Source organism: Nansenia antarctica (genome assembly GCF_963989245.1).
Source record: "Nansenia antarctica genome assembly, chromosome: 3".
Lineage (NCBI taxonomy): Eukaryota > Metazoa > Chordata > Actinopteri > Argentiniformes > Microstomatidae > Nansenia > Nansenia antarctica.
The window spans coordinates 27431956-27452922 of record NC_137688.1 but is presented as its reverse complement, the minus strand read 5'-3'; the positions used below and the strand labels follow the sequence as shown (position 1 = coordinate 27452922).

Genomic DNA, 20967 nt, shown 5'->3' with positions numbered 1-20967 from the left:
ATAGTTGAGCGATTGACCCCTTCTCCAGCAGTAAGAGCCCTTCCATCCACCTGGCCTTAAAAGTCAGCCATTGCTTCACATTGAAGAGATTTCTAGATTAATCTCTGGTTTCAGGTCGTTGGGACACAATGTCAAGCAATATTGATGCTTTCGCAGCATCTGTCAGGTAACATTCTTGACATTTAGCATTACTCTGGGAAAGAGAACTAGGCTGTGAAAACAGTGCACATCATGTTGAAACCTTTGATGGCATAATAGTGGAAAAGAACACAGACAATGGCTGGTGTAGGTAACTGAGCATGGGGTACACAGCAGTCCCTCCATCCCCCATCCAACGGAAGCTCAAGGGATAGTGCTTAATTGCTAAATAAATGTCTCATTATTTTCTGACACTATACACCCACTCCCCCTTGGGTTTTGCCTCATACTTTACTAATCAAAATGCTCTATTGCTGGAATATGGTGGCAGTGGCACCACCACCATCATCGTGGATTTCCAGGCTTAACATTGATTATTTTCCCATTACCTGGTGACATTTACTTGACTATGTTTGGCAAATATCTCTGTCACAATTGAGATACGTTTAAAAAAATGTGGGCATTTTATATTGCCTTAATGAATAGCGAACTAATCTAATGTAGCTTAGCTAGATCAACAAGCTGAGTAGAGCCAGTGACTTTAAAGTTTAACTCAACCATCTGTAGTAACGTGTGTGGCTACAGTGTATTTATGTCAGAGGACCTTAAATACATGAAACACATCAGCGTACATGCAGCTTTGTTAGTTCTACAATGCTAGCCAGCTAGCTAGCCAAGGCAGCTCAACCCTTAACTTGCCCACACACATCACACGCTCAATGCTAATTAGCTAGCTAACTGTATCAAGCCGAACCAAACGGATGGCTGTTTATACTTTATTTGATAGGTTAATGCATCATCATCTCACTCTTATTAGCTTACAGCACAACACATGTCTACAATGTGAACATAAAGCACATCTTTAAGAGCCAGTTTGGGTCTTTTCTTGACTTTCTAGCGCCCTCCCTCCCTCCTCCTCCTCACCGCTCCACAGAGAAAACTTTTTCACTCATTTCTCTAGCTTGTAGCTAAGCAGCTAGCTACACCCCCACCCCCTCTGGAAACGTACCCAAGCCCAACTTACTGGTTACATTTGAGTTATTTTGTACCCATTGAAACATGCTTATCTACAGGATAACATATCCATTTCATCGCATACCTTTGAAGAATTGAGGCAGGCTGGAAGCTTCCTTATTCCCTTCAAGTGTTTAAAGGACTCCGACATGAAGCTGTTTTTTCATTTTCTTTTTTCAATGCCTTTCCCCCACTCTCCCGACTCCCATGTCCTGGCGTCAATAAGACTGGAGGCGGAGCGCATATCCCTCCGCTCAATTGAGAACCTACTTCGTAGTAACATCTATTTCCCACTTTTTCCACGAATCTTCACATGAACACAACACTGTGTAGTCATTAAAGAGCGAGAGAAAGAACATGTTAGAAGTGAGAACTATAATGATTTAAGAGCGGGGCTGTACTGAGCAAGGCTGTGTTTAAGAAACTGTACTGATCAGCCTGAGATCTATTCTTTAATGGTTGTCATTTCAATAATTCACCCTCATGTTTTTAATTAAGATGCTGTAACCAACTGCGGTGCGTATCATCAGTTCAAATGTGACAAGTTTCAAGCTTGAATCCAGGGTTGTGCTACGGCTCAGGGACGTCACACAACTTGGCTCCACTCTGTCTGGAGGGTATTCGGAGCGCGGCGACCAATGGAAAGTCGGGAAAGTAGTTAGTTGCTATACATACCAAATGAATTACTAGAGATGGCATAATGTCTGGCATTACTTCGATTACTTATGTTGCAACACATTTCAGATGTATTGCACTCTTTATCTATCTGAATTCAGGTATGAGATGAAATCAATCATCCTATTGTTGCTTCTAAAAAAATAAAAAATAAAAAATATGCAACTGAAAGGGTCATCCACCAGGGGGCAGTCTTTACCTTCAAGTCTTGTTCCGTTTGGCAGAGGATTTCCTAACAGCATGACGGGAGTTGGAGTTGAAAACAACTGAACAAATTACAAGCAAAAACTGATCAGCATGCAATCTTCACTGTAGGCCTGTTTACATAATGAAGAGGAAAATCACTCAACTCCTTCATCTGGTCTTAAAGCCGGGCACTCCTAGGCAAAAGTATGGAAGTATGCAGATTATAAGACAATGTGGGAAACAGATGGAAGAAACATAATGCCCTTTATTTCTAAAGACAGATAAATAATAAAAAAACGACTTTTGATACTGTCTGATTATGATTTTTCTTCTTTTTTGCCTGAACAAAGCAGGGGTCAGTTTCCTAAAAGCTTCATAGCTTAAGCAGTATTTAATGTCTCCCTTCAACCCAGCCACAAAGCTGCCGGAGAGTAACAATTGTAAAATCAATGTCCAATCTGCTGTGTGTGAAAGAACCTAATTCCTTCAATAAAGAATTGCTGGTCTAGCAGAGGCATGGGCCTGGATTTATCATCAAAATAAATAAAGTGTATCAAATGTGTACTTGAATGACATGAATTTGAGCAGCATTGAGAGAACATGTGAATAGCCTTAGTGTTTGACAGAACCTTTTGAGCAGTTACAGTGCAGTTCATCCACACTGTAAGAGATGCCCATATTATCTGGTTCCCAAACTCCCCCCATCTTGGGTGTTCTTCTTGGATATTAGTGGGACATCGTAGGGTCAAACCTCCACATGTTATTAAGCCATAGGGCAACAGGGCAACAGATGGACCACAGGTCATACATCTTGTAGGGAGGCTCCGTTTCGAGGCAAAACATCTGCCTCCATCTATCAATAGAGAAAGGGGAGCACATCTTACATAATCATTTTGATTAGTTTATAAGATCTAACTAACGTTGGTTGGCTTGTGCATTTCGAAACTCCCTCAACCGCTTGCCAGAGATGAATAATCGTTGTTTGAATTTCAATATAGATGTGGGAGTTACAGTGGAGGCTTGGTATAAATCGGAGGAAAGGCTTATTGTAATGCATTGAAATGCAAAACAAGTGTGTTTGAAACCATTCCTCATTCCAATCCATGAATTACAATGAGCGTCCTCTGATTTCTACCGCCACTAACCTCCCCTGGTAAATGATACCGAAGCATATGCTACCTGTCAATCATCTCCTTGTTAATCAATAAGGAAATCAAATGCCTCTGTATCAGAGTGGGAAAAGTTCGGGCAAGGTTTACTTGAGAAGTGTTCAACTCACAGGAGTAGCAGATGACTACTGTATATGGAGTGAAAAAGCTACACTAAAGCCATGGTGTTAGTAATACCACATGTGTTCAACATTAGTGTGTGTTAGTGGGGGCTCGACTGACTTCCAGGAGGCAGACTTAAGAATGAAACAGAGGCTTGAATATACACAATGGGTACATTGACAGTGAAACTAGTAGCTTACTATAGCCATAACATAAGCATGGCTATTGCATACCAAATGGTATGTCACTGCAATGTTTTGCTGTACATTATACATACAAATCGGACATTAACACCGCTAATATGTTTCCTCAAGAAGAAAAATCACTAATGAAAATACATCCTTATTAGTATTTCTTACAAGTGATAACAGTGTATCACTGATATGATATACTGTGAAGTACATGTAGTGATAAGAAGAAGGTAAACAAAGACCATTTTCATCTTGATAGTATTGGCGGCATACCCAAAGCATATCAAACTCTCATGCAAAGTGTCTTACAAAGAGTTAGTGCTCTCTAATCTCTACAACAAAATATACTTGAACCAGTTGCTGATGTATTTCTGGGACATTCTTTGTTCAATTTATTACCTGGAGCAACATGTCTTAAAACCTGAACTCTGAAATGAGAGAGTGGTTGTGGGAATCCCATGCACTAATGAGTGCTGTGACCTTCGCTTGCTCCATAATCTGCCTCACAATATTTAGACTTGTTAAATCGTTTTTTGGCATCCAGTCAGCGGCCCCCGTAACCAGCCCTTCAAGCAGTGGTCGCTCTTGCCCCCTGTGGCTCAAACAGCTTGGCAGTGTCTGGCCAAGAGTGTAAAACACTTTTGGAATGTTTCATTCACTGTTCTGGATCATTCCTCCTGAGGCCTGCCAACTGAGAGCTGGCTACTGCACACATATATCTGCGTCTCAAACAACGCCTTCCTGTAAAAGGTCCATCCTGGGGGGCTCTCCCTAGCCACTGTAACTCAAAGTGAGGGTCCCTCCACTAAATTCTTTCCAGAATGTTTTTTTCCCTCCAGAGAAAATACACTTCTAAGGGAAAAATTGAGGTATTGGTTTTGGACTCAGATATGATTAGTTTTAGATATGTCAAAAGGTGGCTGTCAGCAGGAGTTAGTGCAAAGAGAAGGAACATATATTGTGTGCAGATAATCTAATACAATTTAACATAAAAGCATGCCAACACCCTCAAAAGGTTTTAGTACATCATGGAGAGACTTTAATAAATCCAGACTTGAACTCTGTGACTACAAAATGAACATTTTATTTGGAAATGTGCAGACATTGGCTTCTTTGGTTCCACACAAAATATATTGCTACAGTATGTTACAAATGGAATGCAAGTGACTTGTATATGGGTGCATTTGAACAGGCTTATTTTTTTTTATTTTTTTGGAAATAATCAGATCTCAGAGGTTATGAATGTGACCTCCATGTATGTGTGCCTGAATAGCTTTTTCTTCCAGCTCAAACCATGCAAACATGCTACATGTATATCAAAACAAAATACTGTATACATTTCTCAAAAAATCATCTCTGTGTTAACTTTCAGACTTCCAATGATAGACAGAAGTCAGATGAGTGAATATTCAAAACAATCTCATACAGCTACAGTATGTGTGTGTAGTCATAGCTAGTTGCTGTTCTTGGTTTACTATTCTCACATAAAAGAAAACCGATGATAATTCAAATTAAAATCTTGGTCTTTGGTGCATGAAAGCAATTGTACAACATTTTCCTTTGGAATATTCCACCTCTTTTTTCACCTAGTGCTGGTTCGTTTAAATTGACAATCTTGACAAAATTAGATTGAGAGTTCAAGGTAAGAAGATATTCCAGAAACAAAAGGAATTATCTTTATGTAGGTAATTTACTTCTCTACTGGACACGAGTCATTGTCCTGCTGGAGTGGCTTTTCATGACCTTCTGGAAGAGATCATCTAGAACACAAATCAGAACAAAATCAATGAACCTTGAACATTCTGTTGTAGCATATGCATTGTTCTGCATGTTACTGTCTATAATATATTGTGATAATATCTTCCAATACCAGAGTCTACAAATAGGCCTTCTTAAAATGTATCAGTTCTATTTAATACTAATTATGTATTTTTTAAAGTTTAAAGTTTAGAGTGGAGCAGTCCCACTCATATTTTTCTTTTCATTGGACAGATATAGTGAAGACAGACAGGAAAGTAAGGAGAAGAAGGGAGAGAGGGCATGTCAGCAGGACATGGGCCAGATTCGAACCCATGCCGACATGGGCATACTGTATGTGTGTACTGTAGACCGTGGTGCTAGACCACTGGACCACCCCAGGCCACTGTATTTATTTTATTAAACTATTGTTTGTGAAATACCCTGTTTAAGGTCTGTTGACTGTATCCGATGGTATCTTTCAGCATAAATGTGAAGTAGCAGGAAAGCCAGTGTGCTCAGGTTGTTCCCTACTGTTTGACATGCATCGTGTGGCCTGTCAGAGGTGAATAGAACCTACCATTTTTGAATACCTGTGAGTCAGACTGTGGGTAGGAAAACACAACACATGTTTGAGTTATTCAAATGATAGTTTTTCAAACAGTCACATACATAACTAAGTTATCTATTGACTGTCTACAGGTTGTCTGCTGTCTAAGAATGTCTGAGAATGCCTTACTCTCGTAGCAGAGGCGTGTCTAACAGGTCCATCAGCTTGTTCCCTATCCACCTTGGGAGCTGGGGGAGAAATAGAGAACGAGGGAGTTGTAACAATGTAACATTCAGGATTAATTTGTATTATTATTATTATTATTATTGACAATGCATAGATAGGAGAGGAGTATCCCTTACGCAGTGGCTTTATGAAGACTCCTACAGCATGGACAACCCCATTGGTGGCCATGAGGTCGGCTTCAACGACTGGAACCTTGTTGACGTACACAGTGGAGTTCCGCTGAAGAATAGGAAAACACACATAGACATTTTTAAAGTGATCTCTATCATCACAGCAGCTATTCAAGTCTTCAAATCTGTAGCGATTTTTTTGAAGGCTGATTTAAAGAATTATATAAATAATTTGTAGCCTATAGACGGTCCCCTTAAAGCTATCATCCATTAAGTCCAGTACTATCTTTGTACCTCCTCCTGTCAGAGATGCAGTATTCAACCAAAACATCAAAACATCATCATGATAAACTCATCAACTCTATATGTCCCCACCATGTTCAGCTCCAGCTTATCACCCAACAGAGGCTTGACTCTGGTGTGGGAGCCCACTCCTCCACTGACCAGGATCTCCTCACCCATGTGGTACTTCAGAACATTGGCCAGCTCCTTTGGGTTGCCTGCATGGACAATAGGACAGAGGGGTTAGAACTGGCCAGTAGGGAAAACAAATTAATTTAGCACAACGAAGACCAGTTTGATTCTTGTTGCTTTGCCAAGCCATAGAAATTCAACACGATTGTTTGCAGAAAAACCACATCCCTTCCCTAATCATCTCAATTGTTCTGTGTATAGTTGGGCAATCCTTTAACACATAAACAAGATTTTAATACTACAATGGTTTTGTATCCGAGCAGTACAGAAGGTGATTGTGTCAGTTGTTTAGGGACATACAGTAACAGTACTGGATTCATTTAAAAGCAGCTGTTTGGCAGTCATAAACTCAGACTAGCATCTGAAATGCATTTCATAATGGGATCATTTCCTGGGTGTAGTTACTGTAGGTCTATTCAAATAAGTCTCTTCTCTTTTCTCTACTCAGTATTCATTCACAGGAGTCCAAGCTGTCAATCATCTGTACACAATATGTAGGATTCTTCCGTGTATAAACACTGCTTTACCAAAGCCAGTCAAATCATGAATGAATCATAAATCATTTCTACAAGTAGGCCTATAGTACCAAACCGTTCTTGTCATATTTCATTACACATCATTTGCTTTGAGGTTCTATTTTTGGTTTTAGCAAACACGTTCTTATAGATGTACACGTGGTTGAAAGCTGTCTGTTACAATTACCCATGAGTTTGTTGAGATCACCCCGTGTCAAGGCGCTGAAAGCGTCATTGGTGGGAGCGAACACTGTGTGAGAGCCTTGCTGGTTCATCAGCTCGGTCATGCCAGCTGTCTGGATGGCGCCAACCAGGAGACTGGAAAGAGGAAGGGAACACACACTTTGAAAGACCATCCTCAGAGCCAGAGAGATGACTTAAACAGAAAGAAGTCAGAAGAAAGGGCAAATAATTATTTCTCTGAAGTGTCAAATACATGTGCTATTACAGAGCCTAATCATGCTTCTGAAGGCTACTGAAAACATGTTAAGGAAACGGAAAAGGAAAGTCTCTGCAAGTGAGTGGGAAAGAAGCGGAATATTCCCTTTCATCCTGTTTAAACCATCACAGAGGCTTAGAGGGGACTTCTCCCCAGAGGGAAGTTAGCTACAGAGCTTCTTAGCTTCAAAGAAAATGCTGAAAGTGCATAGTTACTATCCACCACCTGGGAAATCTTTTATTCATAAGATAAAACCAAATACCATTTCCTCTGTTGCTCTGTAATAGAATTGTGTTACCTCTAGACCTTATTGAATGCTTATTGTAGACTATGATGCATGACTGAATAACAATCCTATTCTCACCTGAATCGATCATCTGCCTTCAGCACATCCATAATGGTACCCATTGGAGGAGTTAGGAGTTTGTCTACAGTGAACATGGAGGCGAATCGGCCAGTCTTGTCATGGGCAGCGATACAGGCATTCTCGATGCACAGGCTCTGTTAAACAGATGCAGACATAAAGGGTTTGAAACCGAGCTCTTACCCGTCATTGAAGACCTGTGGTGACTTTGATTCTCTCTATACTGATGGTACACACGACTTGGTGTCTGGAAAGAGTCCTGCTAAACCTGAGAGGAAATTTCTTGCGGTCTGTAAATTTCATTACAAAGCAGAAATGCGAGCACTCCACATCCTCCACGTCTGCCACCCAAGAGAACATGGCAGTGAATGGAAGATTTCAAACCCAGTAGCTTGAAACATACTGAAACATACTGTACTGTCATTATGAAGACTCTTGTGTTCTTTGGCTAAATGCCTATTTCAGGGGTAAAATCCCTCTGGTCCATGCTCCAATGTAATGTAATGAGAAAATGAAGACCAACTGTCATTTCTTACTTTGAAATTACTTTTCGATTGTGTATTTGTTGCAATATATTGCAGTTGTCCTCCAGAAGTTCTTCAGAAATCATTCCTCACAATCACTGTGCATAGATTTTCTTTCCAATCAATCTCTTAATTCTGCTCGATTGAGTACTTTTATGATTTTATATCATGTATTCGTACCTGTAACTGTATGGCCACAAAGAAAATGAGCAATGCTTTGATCTGTGGTACTTACGTTACGGTAGACAAACACTCTGAGCTTAATTCCTCCCAGAGTCTCCAGCATCTGTCCATGGTACAGGTGTTTGGATGACAGCTGCTCCTTCACAATGTGATTCCTCAACATTTTCTTCATTTCACCAGTCATTGCCAGGCTCCCATCTGTTAAAATTAACTTTAACTTTGTAACTTCACTAGTCTACTCATAACTTCACTCCTAAAAAGTAGATATATACAGTTCTACGGAAATATTTGGACAGTGACACAATTTCCATAATTTTGGCCACTACAATGGATTTGAAATGAAACAATCGAGATGCAATTGTGCATTTGTGAAAGTGCAGACTTTCAGCTTAATTTAAGGGGTTGAACAAAAATATTTTATGAATTGTTTAGCATTAGCAACCATCTTTATACACGGTCCCCTATTTTCAAGGGTTCAAATGTAATTGGACAAATTAACATAATCATAAATAAAATGCTAATTTTTTATACTTTGTATTAATTCTTTGTAGGCAATGACTGCCTGAAGTCTAGAACCCATGGACATCACCAAATGCTGGGTTTCCTCCTTTGTGGTGCTTTGCCAGGCCTTTACTGCAGCTGTCTACAGTTGTTGTTTGTTTGTGGGTCTTTCTGCCTTTAGTTTTGTCTTCAGCAAGTGAAATGCATGCTTGATCGGGTTGAGATCAGGTGATTGACTCGACCATTGCAGAATATTCCACTTCCTTGCCATACCTCCTGGGTTGCTTTGGTGGTATGTTTTGGGTCATTGTCCATCTGTACTGTAAAGCGCCATCCAATCAACTTTTCTGAATTTGTCTGAATCTGAGCAGACAGAATATCCCTCTTAACACTTCAGAATTCATCCGGCCGGTTCTGTCTTCTCTCACATTCTGTCTTTAGTTTCATCTCTCTAAAGAATGCTGTTTCAGAACTGGGCTGGCTTTTTTAGATGTTTCTTTGCAAAGTCTAATCTGGCCTTTCTATTCTATGAATGGTTTGCACCTTGTGGTGAACCGTGTATTTGCTCTCATGAAGTCTTCTCTTCATGGTAGACTAAAGGGCTCTGCACACAGCGTGCGATTTCTGTTGCGCGTCAACGTTCCATTTTGAAGTTTGAATGGAAGTCTATGAGAAAATCATAAAACATCGCATACCAATGCACACAGCGTGCGATGCAATTTCTGTTGTATGTTCTCATAGACTTCCATTCAAACTTCAAAATGGAACGTTGACGCGCAACAGAAATCGCACGCTGTGTGCAGAGCCCTTAAGATAATGATTTACCATGTAAAGGATCCTGCAATCATCCAGCACTGCTGTTTCGTGGACTTCCAGGCCTTTTTGTGGTGCCGAGCTCACAAGTGTGTTCTTTTTTTCTCAGAATGTAATAATAATAATAATAATAATAATAATAATAATAATAATAATAATAATAATAATAATAATAATAATAATAATATGAATGATAACTTTTTATTTGTATAGCGCTTTTCCTGCAAACGTTGCAGCTCAAACGTACTGTTGATTTGTCCACTCCTAATGTTCCCGCTATCTCTGAAGGGTTTTTGTTTGTTTTTGCAGTCTGGATGGATGGCCTGTTTCACTTGCTCCTTTGACCGCATGTTGAGCGTTCACACCAAAAGCTTCCAAATGCAAATGTCACACTTGGAATGAACTCAGACCTTTTACTTGCTTAATTGATAAAGAAATAACAAAGGAATGGCCCACACCTGTCCATGAAACAGCTTTTGAGTCAATAGTCCAATTACTTTTGATCCCTTGATGAGGGGGCTACATATTACTGTAAAGAGCTGTAATTCCTAAACCCTTCCTCCAATGGATCCCTTCCTTCCATTGGATGTGAATACTCTCAAATTAAAGCTGAGAGTCTGCACTTTAAACTCATATTCATTATATAACTGTAACTTGAATATGTTTCCGGAAACAGCTAAAATAACAAACATTCTGTCAGACTCCAAATATATATGGACCTAACTGAGATTGTAGATACTAGATTCGAGAGAGAGAGAGAGAGAGAGAGAGAGAGAGAGAGAGAGAGAGAGAGAGAGAGAGAGAGAGAGAGAGAGAGAGAGAGAGAGACAGACAGAGAGACAGAGAGACAGAGAGATAGAGAGTCAGATGGATGGATGGATGGATGGATGGATGGATGGGTGGGTGGGTGGGTGGATGGGTAGGTAGGTAGGTAGGTAGAGAGAGAGAGAGATGGATAGATAGATAGATAGATAGATCTTACCTTTGAAAGCCTCATTCTGAGGGGCTAACATGGTCAAAGCCTCAGAGCCAGAAAGGTGGGAAGTAAGACCAGCATCGATGAACAGCTTTGTTGCTGTGTCGATAGTGGATCCCTGGGCAAGCTCCAAGAGGGTCTTGGCTTTAAACGAGACAAAACACTATAAGTTCATCACCCGTTAATATAAGTGGAGATGGAACAAACTCATCATAATCTTATGATTTGAGACTACTAAAGCATTGAGCTGGTGACTCAGATGCTGACACACAAAAGATTAGTTTCGGTTTCCTGGAAAGTCAGACCTCAGACATAAATGACCATTACTCATCATACCATACGTCTAACAGTTTGAATACCTGAGTCTGGAATGAGAAGCTCATTAATATAGTGGATGACTCCATTGGTTCCCAGTACGTCTTTCTTCTGGATAATGGCTTTGCCATTGAGGGTCATCTCATCTCCCTCGCAGCCCACCTCCAGTACAGTGCCCTGCAGAGTCTCCATGGGAGTGCCTGACACAATGGACTCCGCGCACTGCATGTTCTTCAGGATGTGGTAGTTCAGCAGGTCTGGGAGCCAAACAAGTATTGTTGAGAGATAAACATGACAAGAGACAAGAGACACAAGGCCATCATTTCCTAGGCATAGACCATGAGATACTTTTATTATGGTTTGCCAGTTGCTTGAAGGAGAGGAGCAATATGTTTCATTTAAGGGATTTGACTCCCCCAAACTGGATATTAAATGTGGAGTCCCCCAAGGGTCTATCCTTGGACCTCTCTTATTTCTGAATTATATTATTTATTTATGTAAACAAACAAAAAAAATAGCAGGAAAAGGTAATGGATGCTCGGGCCAGGGCGGCATTGGCAGTCATAATGCTAGAAGAAGGAAGAATTCATTATTTTCTTTTTTCTTTTTGAACAGTATAGAAACTGTACAGGGGAGTAGAGGGGATGTAGAAGTCTCAGGAGAGAAAGTAAGGTGTAGCCTAAAGAGATGGGTCTTCAGACTACGGCAGAAGATAGGGAGTGACTCTGCAGTCCTGACAGCTAAAAGGTAGTGGAATAATGGTCATGAAACCATGTTACACAAAATCTAGGTCACTTATTTTCTCAATGTATCATAAGTAGGCCACCTCAGGAGACAGCAACCTCACCTTTAAGGGCCACTGGGTCACCCAGAATCCTATTAAGCATCTCTGCGGGGATCTTCTCAAAGGCCTCATTGGTTGGTTGCAAACACTGTGTAGTGCCGTCACTCTCCAGCATGGTCGTTAGACCAGCAGCAGCAATGGCAGTCTAAAAGAGAAGATTCACACTTACATTGAATACTGTGTCATGTACAGGTTGCATTGCAAATTATTGTTTTTAAATATACAACATACTTTCCCTTCATACTGTGAATAAAATGTTACCATGGACTGACATCATTGACTAGATAGACAAAAATAACTGACAAATAAACACACAAAACCAACATATTCACTATGTAAAATGAATCTCAACAGACAAAGACAACAGACAAAACTGATTGACTTACACGAAGAGTCTCCAGATCATCATCAGTATCAATGAAGGTGTGGACATTGTTGGTGATGGCGGTGATGACTCGGTCCACAACGTGCACGATTCCATTAGTGGCATGCTGGTCTGTTTTCACCAGGCGAGCGCAGTTCACTGTCACAATCTTTATTGATAAAGTACATTTTCAGTTTCAGTTAATCTCAGGAGAGATTTTGTCCAGTTGCCGTCTCTCAATGCTCAACACTTGAGTATTGAGAACAAAAATCAAACAGTAAAGCGAAGTTCAGAGAGCTACTTTCACTTTTGTAGCTGAGCTGACTATTGAAAACTGTTTTATTAGAATTTCGCTCCAATCTAATTCAATAAAAAACATTGGATATGTGATACTTACTCCATTAGGGTAGTGGTGAATGTGAACATCAAAGTCCTGGTACATGGAAGAGAAGGCAGATCCATGCTTGAGGTCATCGGAGGTCAGACGACGGTTCACCATGTGGTAATGCAATGCATTGAGCAGCTCAATGTTGACATTGCTCACCAGGGCATCCAAGATTTCCTAAAGAAACACATACACTGTGTTAATGTCATAAGGCCATTACTGTCACAGGTCTGTCAGGCCACCAGAGGGTGGCAGAGATCGCCCCCAGAGACTATCGGACCACAGGTGTTCCTGATCTTGACCCTAATTACCTTAAGAGAGGATGTTTTCTGTTGTTTGGTTGCTTTTTGTTTGGGAATCGCCTACGTTGTGCCATGGCCACTCAAGTTTTGTTCCTCCAAATATCTTTTGTTCCTCTCTCTTGTTCCTCTTGATTTTTTTTTTATTCTCTAGTGTTTCCATTGTATTCTGTGGATTATCAGTAAAGCGGCCTTTGTCTTTCAACTGCATTCCTTTGTCTGGTCTCCTCTCTTCTCCTGGGTCCCACACTACACAACCTCACAGCAAGCTAAGTGAGGTTGTGTACGCCAACATGGACCCAGCGACGATCGACCAGCACTGGAGCGTCATGTCCCACCAAGCAGTGCTGCTGGAGCGGCTGCAAGAGCAGATCTCCTAAATGGCGGAGGCACTCCGGGCGCTTGCCCAGGCCGTCCAGCAACTCTATACTCAAAAACCCTCTGGTCCCAGAGTGGCCACTGCCCAAGCCTCAGTGCCCTGTGCGTCAGTTGTCGTGGCGTAGATCCCCCATAAACCCGAACCTACCAAGCCAGTCTCCCAGTTTCCCAAGGCTCCACGAGCCAAGCCCCAGCCGCAAACCAGTTACAAGAGCAAAGGTGGTTTTGGCCCACGCAGCTCTTGCGATAATGTGCACTACCTCGAGCCCCGGACCGGCACCCAGCCCAAGGGCAAACGGCAAACGGTCACCAGAGTGACCACCACACAGTCAGCTGGTCGACAAGTGCCAGGATAGTGGCCAGCCCTTGGGATGGATCCCAAGGGCTGTCCACTATCCTGGCGCTTGTCGACCAGCTGACTGCGTGGTGGTCACTGGTTCCATGGCTGGAGCCGCTCCCAAGGAAAGGGATACTGCCACGGTTCCGTCTGGCCACCAGAGAGCGGCAGAGAACGCCCTCAAAGATTAGGGTGTTCCTGATCTTGACACTAATAACGTCTCCTTAGAGAGGATGTTTTCTGTATGGTTGCTTTTGCTTGCGAATCGCCTACATTGTGCCATGGCCACTCAAGTTTATATATTTTGTTCCTGTCTCCAGTATTTCTGGTTTTTGTTATTGTCTAGTGTTTCCTTCGTGTCTTTCCTGTGGATTATCAGTGGAGTGGCCTATTAGCCTTTCAACTGAATTCCTTCGTCTGGTCTCTTCTCTGCTACTACAATACACAACCTCATCACGATAATTGTAAGCTTTAAAAACATAAATATTACTCGTAAAAAGACTTGCAGAAAGACTTCTATAGTTTGCCTTAGAGTTTTGTCTTAACAGGGTTGATCGATTCCAATTTGGGGGGATTTGATAACCTTTGTCCACTCTATGGAAATTAATTTCCTCTAAGGTCAGCACATCACTTCATCACTTGTATTTCAGTTGCACTTTCCGTTCACGGTTCTTGTCTGGATGACTGCTAGAGAACAGACTCACATTGGGTAGAGCAGCCCAGGCCTCATTGCTGGGGGCAAAGAAAGTGAAACTGCCTGGTCCCTCGATCTCCTCCTGCAGGTTGGCCCTGGCTGAGTACATCTGAGTGGTGGCGGCTCCAACCGCCCCCAGGGTGTTGTAGATGTTCACCAATGGCAGGGCTGAAAAAGATATGCAAGTTCATAATATCTTAATATATCATATTCATATATTATCATATCATAAATATGCAATATAATAATAGTCTTTGTGCAAGGATATGTTCATACTCATCTAAATCAACTCTGAACTCTATTGCTAAAGTGTAGTATTTTACAACAAAAGCATACATCCACTTTTCATTCTACATGGCCTCAGAAATTATTCTACCAATTGGCCAGGAACTGGGGGGTCATTTATCAACTTTGCGTACCCAAAAAAGCATGCATGCGCAACTTTGACGCAAGTTTTGGGATGTGATAATGTGCACTCGCACACTGGGACCCACGCGTACGCACAGAAACTGGAGAAATGAGCAACTGCGACTCCGCTGGCAGAAGGATGAAACTCAAGAAACGCTTTGAAATGGATACCATTGTGTAAAATAAATAGAAATATTACCTCTCAATATTACGTCTATTATATATAAACATATATCCTAACTGTACATATTGTATTGATATCCATCGTCCTTGTTAACTGCACATATCTTCGCCCTTGTCCTGTACATACAGTATCTTTACTGTACACATCATATTGCCATTCATGCACAATATATTAACTTTTTAAATTAATATTGAGTGCACGTATACTGGCTTATATACTCATTTACTAATACTCACTGTAATACCGTACACCATGCACTGTCTATACATTCATGGCTTTTGCACTATGCACTATTTGCATCTGGTTAGATGCTGAACTGCGTTTCGTTGTCTCAGTACTTGTACTCTGTCAATGACAATAAAGTTTAATCTAATCTAATCTAATCTAATCTAATGAAGAGTTCCCTGGAGTGCACACAAAAAAACATGATTTAGGATAATAAATACAAACTGAGATATTTTTTTGCAAAACAACCCCTCAAATATGTTGTACAATTTAATCGGGAATCATATTTGATTGGATCTGTAATTCTTAAACAATACTTGCATGTTATGAAATGCATTCTCATAAATAATAAGGTGAACAGTAGGACAAAAAATTGTTTAATATATTGTTATCACATGTTCGTTGCGCAGAACTGTTACGCAGAATTTCACTGGGTGAAATTTCTTTTTTGCGTCTTTCTGTCAGGATTTGCCTTCATTGTCATGCAGTCAATAAAGATGAATATTAATTAGGGGCGTTTCACTGACCATTTATAGGCAACTATGGGCGTTAAAAGGGTGGGACAAGTGCTCGCTCACGTGCGCAAAAAGTAGAGTTGATTGTGATTTATAAAGGGAAAAAGGCGTGGGACGTGTGTCCGCACTGTGTTCTATGGGTGTGTTCTCACTAGAACATTTGCTTCACTTGGAATCGGAATTTAGGATAAAATTAGCTTTGCTCTGCGTCGTTTGGAGCTGTGAGAATGCACACTCGAAGTCGCTCCCGGAGCAAACAACCAACGCATGCTCCGCTTGAAAAGGGTGGTTTCGCTCCGATTAGAAACGACGCATCGAGGCTGTCCATAGGAAAACAACAGCGCATGTGTGTTGATCTGGATAAGAGCGGGACGAGCGGGCAATTTTCACATTTTCTGACCAATCAACTACCACGTCTGTTGCTTCGATTGCGTATGTTACTTCCTTTACATAAAGGGCTGTGAGAACGCAAATCAGAGAAATAATTTATGCAACAATGTTGCAATCTCATCCACTTGCTCCGGGTCATGATTCAGACTTTCATGTGAGAACATGACCTAAATCAGAATCTTTGTGTGCATAAACATACTTGCTTGTCTACGTACGCAACCTTTTTTATGCCAGTTCTACGCAAAGGTTTATAAATAACCTCCCTGATTGGCTGTTGGTGGTAGTTAACTGTCAGAAGCATGACAATCAATGGTTCTTACCGGCGGGACAGCCCTTCTCTCCGGGAAGCTTCTCATAACCAGGGCAACACTCGTAGCTGATCACCCTGTCATAAGAGCAGATGTCAAAGATAAGTGTATCAGAATAGAGATTAAATCAGTTCAACTTCCGGAACTCCCTTTCCCTTTCCATTGAAAAGATAGAGCAATCTGTCTTCTTAAATGATGCAACTGCAGGTTCTACATTTTGTGCATTTCAGATATTTCCACAATAAATCCGAAACTGGCCTCAGCTGGTCTCGGAGGGTCATAAAAACTAATTTCCTTAGAGGGCAGAGGAATTCAGAATTGGCCAAAGGAAACTCCTGAAAGAGGACTAGGGGACCAATACTGAACCACAAGCGTTTGCCAATAAAAACAAAGGAGGAACAGCCAAGCTAAGGTGTACCACTAAGCTACCGTGTAAAAATGTGACCCCTTAAAGTTTAGTCTTATTATCAGCTGCAAAAATAAGTGGTTCATTTCCAAAAAGGGGAAGTTTTCAACTACATTTAGCAAGTTCCACACACACTTAATTCTTTGACACGTCAGCCTTTGATTGAATTTAGAATGGCTTTGTTATTACTTGCTGATTCCAGAAGAATAAACATGTAACATTGATGACCCTTCAAAGTTGGTGGAAAGTAGGGGAGGGGGGTAATCCTTACATTTAGAAAGGGGAAACAGGGGAGAATGGGGGAGGGGGGGGGGGGTAATCCTTACATTTAGAAAGGGGAAACAGAGAGGACTGGGAAACCAGACTGAACTGATTATCAAAACAGATGGTAACTGAACTCCTATTTGTTCTCCTCAAGCATAAACAAGGATGGTAGCCATGGATTTCTAACAAAATAAACAGTAAGGTTGCATGATTCAAACACTGTGTACATTGAGCTTCTAAGTGCTGTGGCCAAGTTATCTAGCAGGAGTGCTATGAAGAGAGAACCATTTGACATGAGGCATGGGTTCATGCTGAAATGGCCATGTTAATAGATTTGGATTTACAATGAAATCAGCTGGTTGTGGCTTAATGCTTTTTACTGTATCAAAACAAATCACAAATGCTTATGTGATTAAATATAAACAACACACGTTTCTAAGCTAAATATGCAAAGGAAAAGTTGATCATTTAAAATATAATAATGACATGGCAATGGTGGTGTTAAGAAATGTGTTTTAGTTATATTTGGGATACACACAACTATGATCACACTCGTTTAGAAACATTAGGAGTGACTGAGGATCAGAGCTGAAGAACCAAAGCATTGATAAGTGAGACGGAGAGGAAGGGGGTTTGAAGGGTTATTGGTGATGAGGAGAGTTATGGGTCTCCCCTTGAGTGACCTGTGACCTTCCTACCACCACCACCTCCCCATGCCCTACATCCAACCCTCCCCGCCCCCTCATCTCTCTACTGCACATTATGGGCCACTCGCACAAAGGAAGGGATTGTTCACGATGAAAGCCAGACACCCTCAGCCTTCAAAACCCCTTTCATGGATGTCTGTAAATCTAATCAAATTAGATGTGAGCAGATAAATGCTTTGGTCTTTTGTTTATGCAAGCCAGGTTTGCCCTTTTGCACAGCTTTCCTTAGGACTCCAAAATGGACAGGATTTGCTGTGGAAAAAAACGATTTCCTCCCCTATGAATGATTTGTGTGTGTTTAGGGATAGCAGTCCTTCAACAGTAGCCTCTGAAGCCGTCATTTCTTACACACATCCAGCGCCCACAGCAAAGTCCATTTCCTCTTTAACTTTCACCAGGATTGCAATGAAAGAAACACTGCTGCAGTCTCTTCTTACTGGTAAAAATGTGTATCTGTGGATTGATTTTCTTCAGGAAACATGTCATTTCACAATACCTAGAAAGGGATCTAAAATAGCCTCATAAAAAGGAACAGAGAGACACACACTCACATACACTCTAAGACACAGAGGTTTCAAATAGCAAATGCATGGCTTATTCCATATGGCATTTCCTATAATCAGCTTAATAGTGTAATGATCGACACATGGGTTTCCCTAATGTACAAGAAGTCAATCTCAGTGGAATCTAAATAGACCCAGTAACTGATAACACCTCGCTCCCTGCAGGGACATTTAAAACTGATGTCAATCAAACTAGTGCTACTGCAGAAGATTGTCATTCCATCCGCTGCTTGCCTCCCTCCCTCCCCATGGTCTGAGACAGGCCTGGAAGATTGATGTTAGTAATCTGAGTGTTCCGTGTCCCACAGAGGTGGTCAAGGTATTTAACCCTCCCATGACTGATTGAGAAAACACACACGGTATTCATTATTTACTATGCCAGTAGTACTTATGAACCCCTTTCCCCAAGATGAACGCTGACTCATCACACATTTTAATGACCATATAGACAGACATATAATCACAACATGAAGACAATACTGGCGCCACTATTTATAAGTATATAAATACCAAATGAGTGTCTAATCATTGATATTAACTGACAATGTTGTGTCTCATCACATTAATAGTCAGACATTCTGTCATAAAACTGACTTGGAAAGATTCCATTTAATTTCTAGGTTTTTAAGATGGAACACTTTTGATTTTATGGGCAAAATAAGAATGTCCAAAAGTAGTTTTCCTGGAAAACTATAAAAGAATGCCTCTGTCATAGCCTACTATGGACAACACATTATTGGGTAAATGCTGTTAATGTTCACGTTTTAAAACTAACGCATTAAGTCATTAACACCTTTACGAGCCATTTTCTCCCTGTTGGAAGTCGTGTGTTAGCAGAGTGGGGGTCTCATCTACTCCACACCGTGGCTTGAGACCGCCCTAGCAGGAGTCAAGTAGCAGTGGAGAAGCTCTCTCTAAGGGGAACATTATTTCTGGTGGGAAAAGTATTTGTCAAAATGTCCACTTCGACAGTAGCTTTATACTGAAGTGCTGACTGAACTAATCTCAACAAGGTTTTATAATGACAACCTCCATCCTGAGATGATTTAAAACAGACCTCACTGAGCAGTCAGTGAGCAATTATGGTTAGCTACTGGAATATTTAATCTATTGCTTAAGGATAGAATTTGACTGATTTAGTCCTAAAAGTGCCACATTTAGCATGCTGTAAGTTTCAATATATTGGAAGCTGGGTTTATTAGACAGCAAAAAAGCTTTCTAATATTGTATTTTAAGAGATATTAATGAATTTCCAATACTTGAGTTATGGAGCTCAACTACACTCTGCTTCTCCACAATTTAAAGATGCTGGTTTTAACAAATGCTATTCAGGTATGGGAATCAAGCAGACCTTTTTCTCATTAGATCTCATTAGATAAAACACTAAGTTATTTATAAAATTGGAATATATTATGGGCAAAATCAATGCATATTGACATCAATACATTCAAGGCACCATGTCTGCTCCCTATAAGTACATTTGGCACCGCCAACAGATTTTAGTTTACAAGACACAACGTGGATAAACTCATAATTACTTACGTTGACTTGCCGCAGATTTTGCGATGGTACCATTGTTTGCAGTTGGTGAAGTACTTCTTGTCAGTGCCCTGTATCTTTTGCATCGCGCACACGTTGGGTCTACAAGAGATAACGTATTTCAGATGAGCAAAAACATGTTATGATATTGCAAACAGTAATAGGTAAGCAACAAATGAGTTGGAGAAAAAAAACACTCGTTGATTTATAAAAACATAACTTTTATGAGCAATTATGCACAGTCATCAATGAGCTACTACAGGGTAGTTACAAACATACCGTTACAATCATAAAACCATTGAGTATTCTTTGAGATTGTTGAAATGATATGAGCAGATGAAAAACAGCTTCAACCAGTCCCGATGGAACTGCAGAGCGCACAACTTTGCGCACAACTCATTTGTGCTTTAAAGCCGTATATGAGCCTTACCCATGTTGTCTTCCTCTTATTCTGCTGTGCTGAAGAACTGATTGATACGGTGACTTTGCAACACAAATCGTTGCAATCAAGGTGAGAGTCAAAGCCAATAAAGTTAAGTGCTTCATTTTGTCCTTTTCCCCTTTCAGGCCTCCCTGCACGCTCCAGACAAGTCGGGCTCGGGAAGCGCTCGGTCTATGAATATATAGTGAGGGGACTCCTTGGTTATGGGGAGGGGCCTGGCAAGACAAGCCACTCGTCCCTGTTAAAATTAAGAAAAACGGTAGCCTAAAGCAATGCTAATACAATGAAGGAAAGTTATGCACATTAAAATAGGTATAAATAGATCATCTTGTACATTTTTAGATGTCCCTATTGGGTCAGTGAAACCATTCTTATCAGACCTGTTAATGGTGACTATGAAACGATTAGCTCTTTTAGTGTAAGTTGTGTACATTCCTCTATTCTATGTGAGACTGACAGGGTTTAAATCTGGGTTTCTTGCACAGTACAACAC

General features: G+C 40.8%; 1 protein-coding gene across 2 annotated transcripts; it reads right to left on the bottom strand.

The window, feature by feature from the left end:
- Positions 1-4539: 4539 nt before the first annotated feature.
- Positions 4540-20626, bottom strand: tgfbi (transforming growth factor, beta-induced). 2 transcript variants are annotated; one of them, XM_080525504.1, is made up of 17 exons: positions 20463-20626; positions 20036-20134; positions 16566-16630; positions 14534-14691; positions 12828-12992; positions 12453-12599; positions 12070-12211; positions 11267-11479; positions 10914-11051; positions 8670-8815; positions 7911-8047; positions 7295-7425; positions 6494-6618; positions 6125-6227; positions 5952-6010; positions 5793-5817; positions 4540-5235 (listed from the first exon to the last, which is right to left on the bottom strand). In XM_080525504.1, exons 1-17 carry the CDS (start codon positions 20576-20578, stop codon positions 5174-5176), a joined length of 2031 nt encoding a protein of 676 aa, XP_080381630.1. In that variant the 5' UTR covers positions 20579-20626; the 3' UTR covers positions 4540-5173. The 2 variants fall into 2 exon arrangements, with proteins under 2 accessions (XP_080381630.1, XP_080381631.1); XM_080525505.1 differs by lacking the exon at positions 5793-5817.
- Between the last annotated feature and the right edge of the window lie 341 nt (positions 20627-20967).

Coding starts and splice junctions, on each gene's coding strand:
- tgfbi (XM_080525504.1), bottom strand. CDS start 20,578: ATGAAGCACTTAACTTTATTGGCTTTGACTCTCACCTTGATTGCAACG. Junction 11,052..11,266: donor GCTTCTCATTCCAGACTCAG/GTATTCAAACTG, acceptor TCTCGTTTAAAG/CCAAGACCCTCTTGGAGCTT. Junction 7,426..7,910: donor AAGGCAGATGATCGATTCAG/GTGAGAATAGGA, acceptor TCCTCTTTCCAG/TCTCCTGGTTGGCGCCATCC.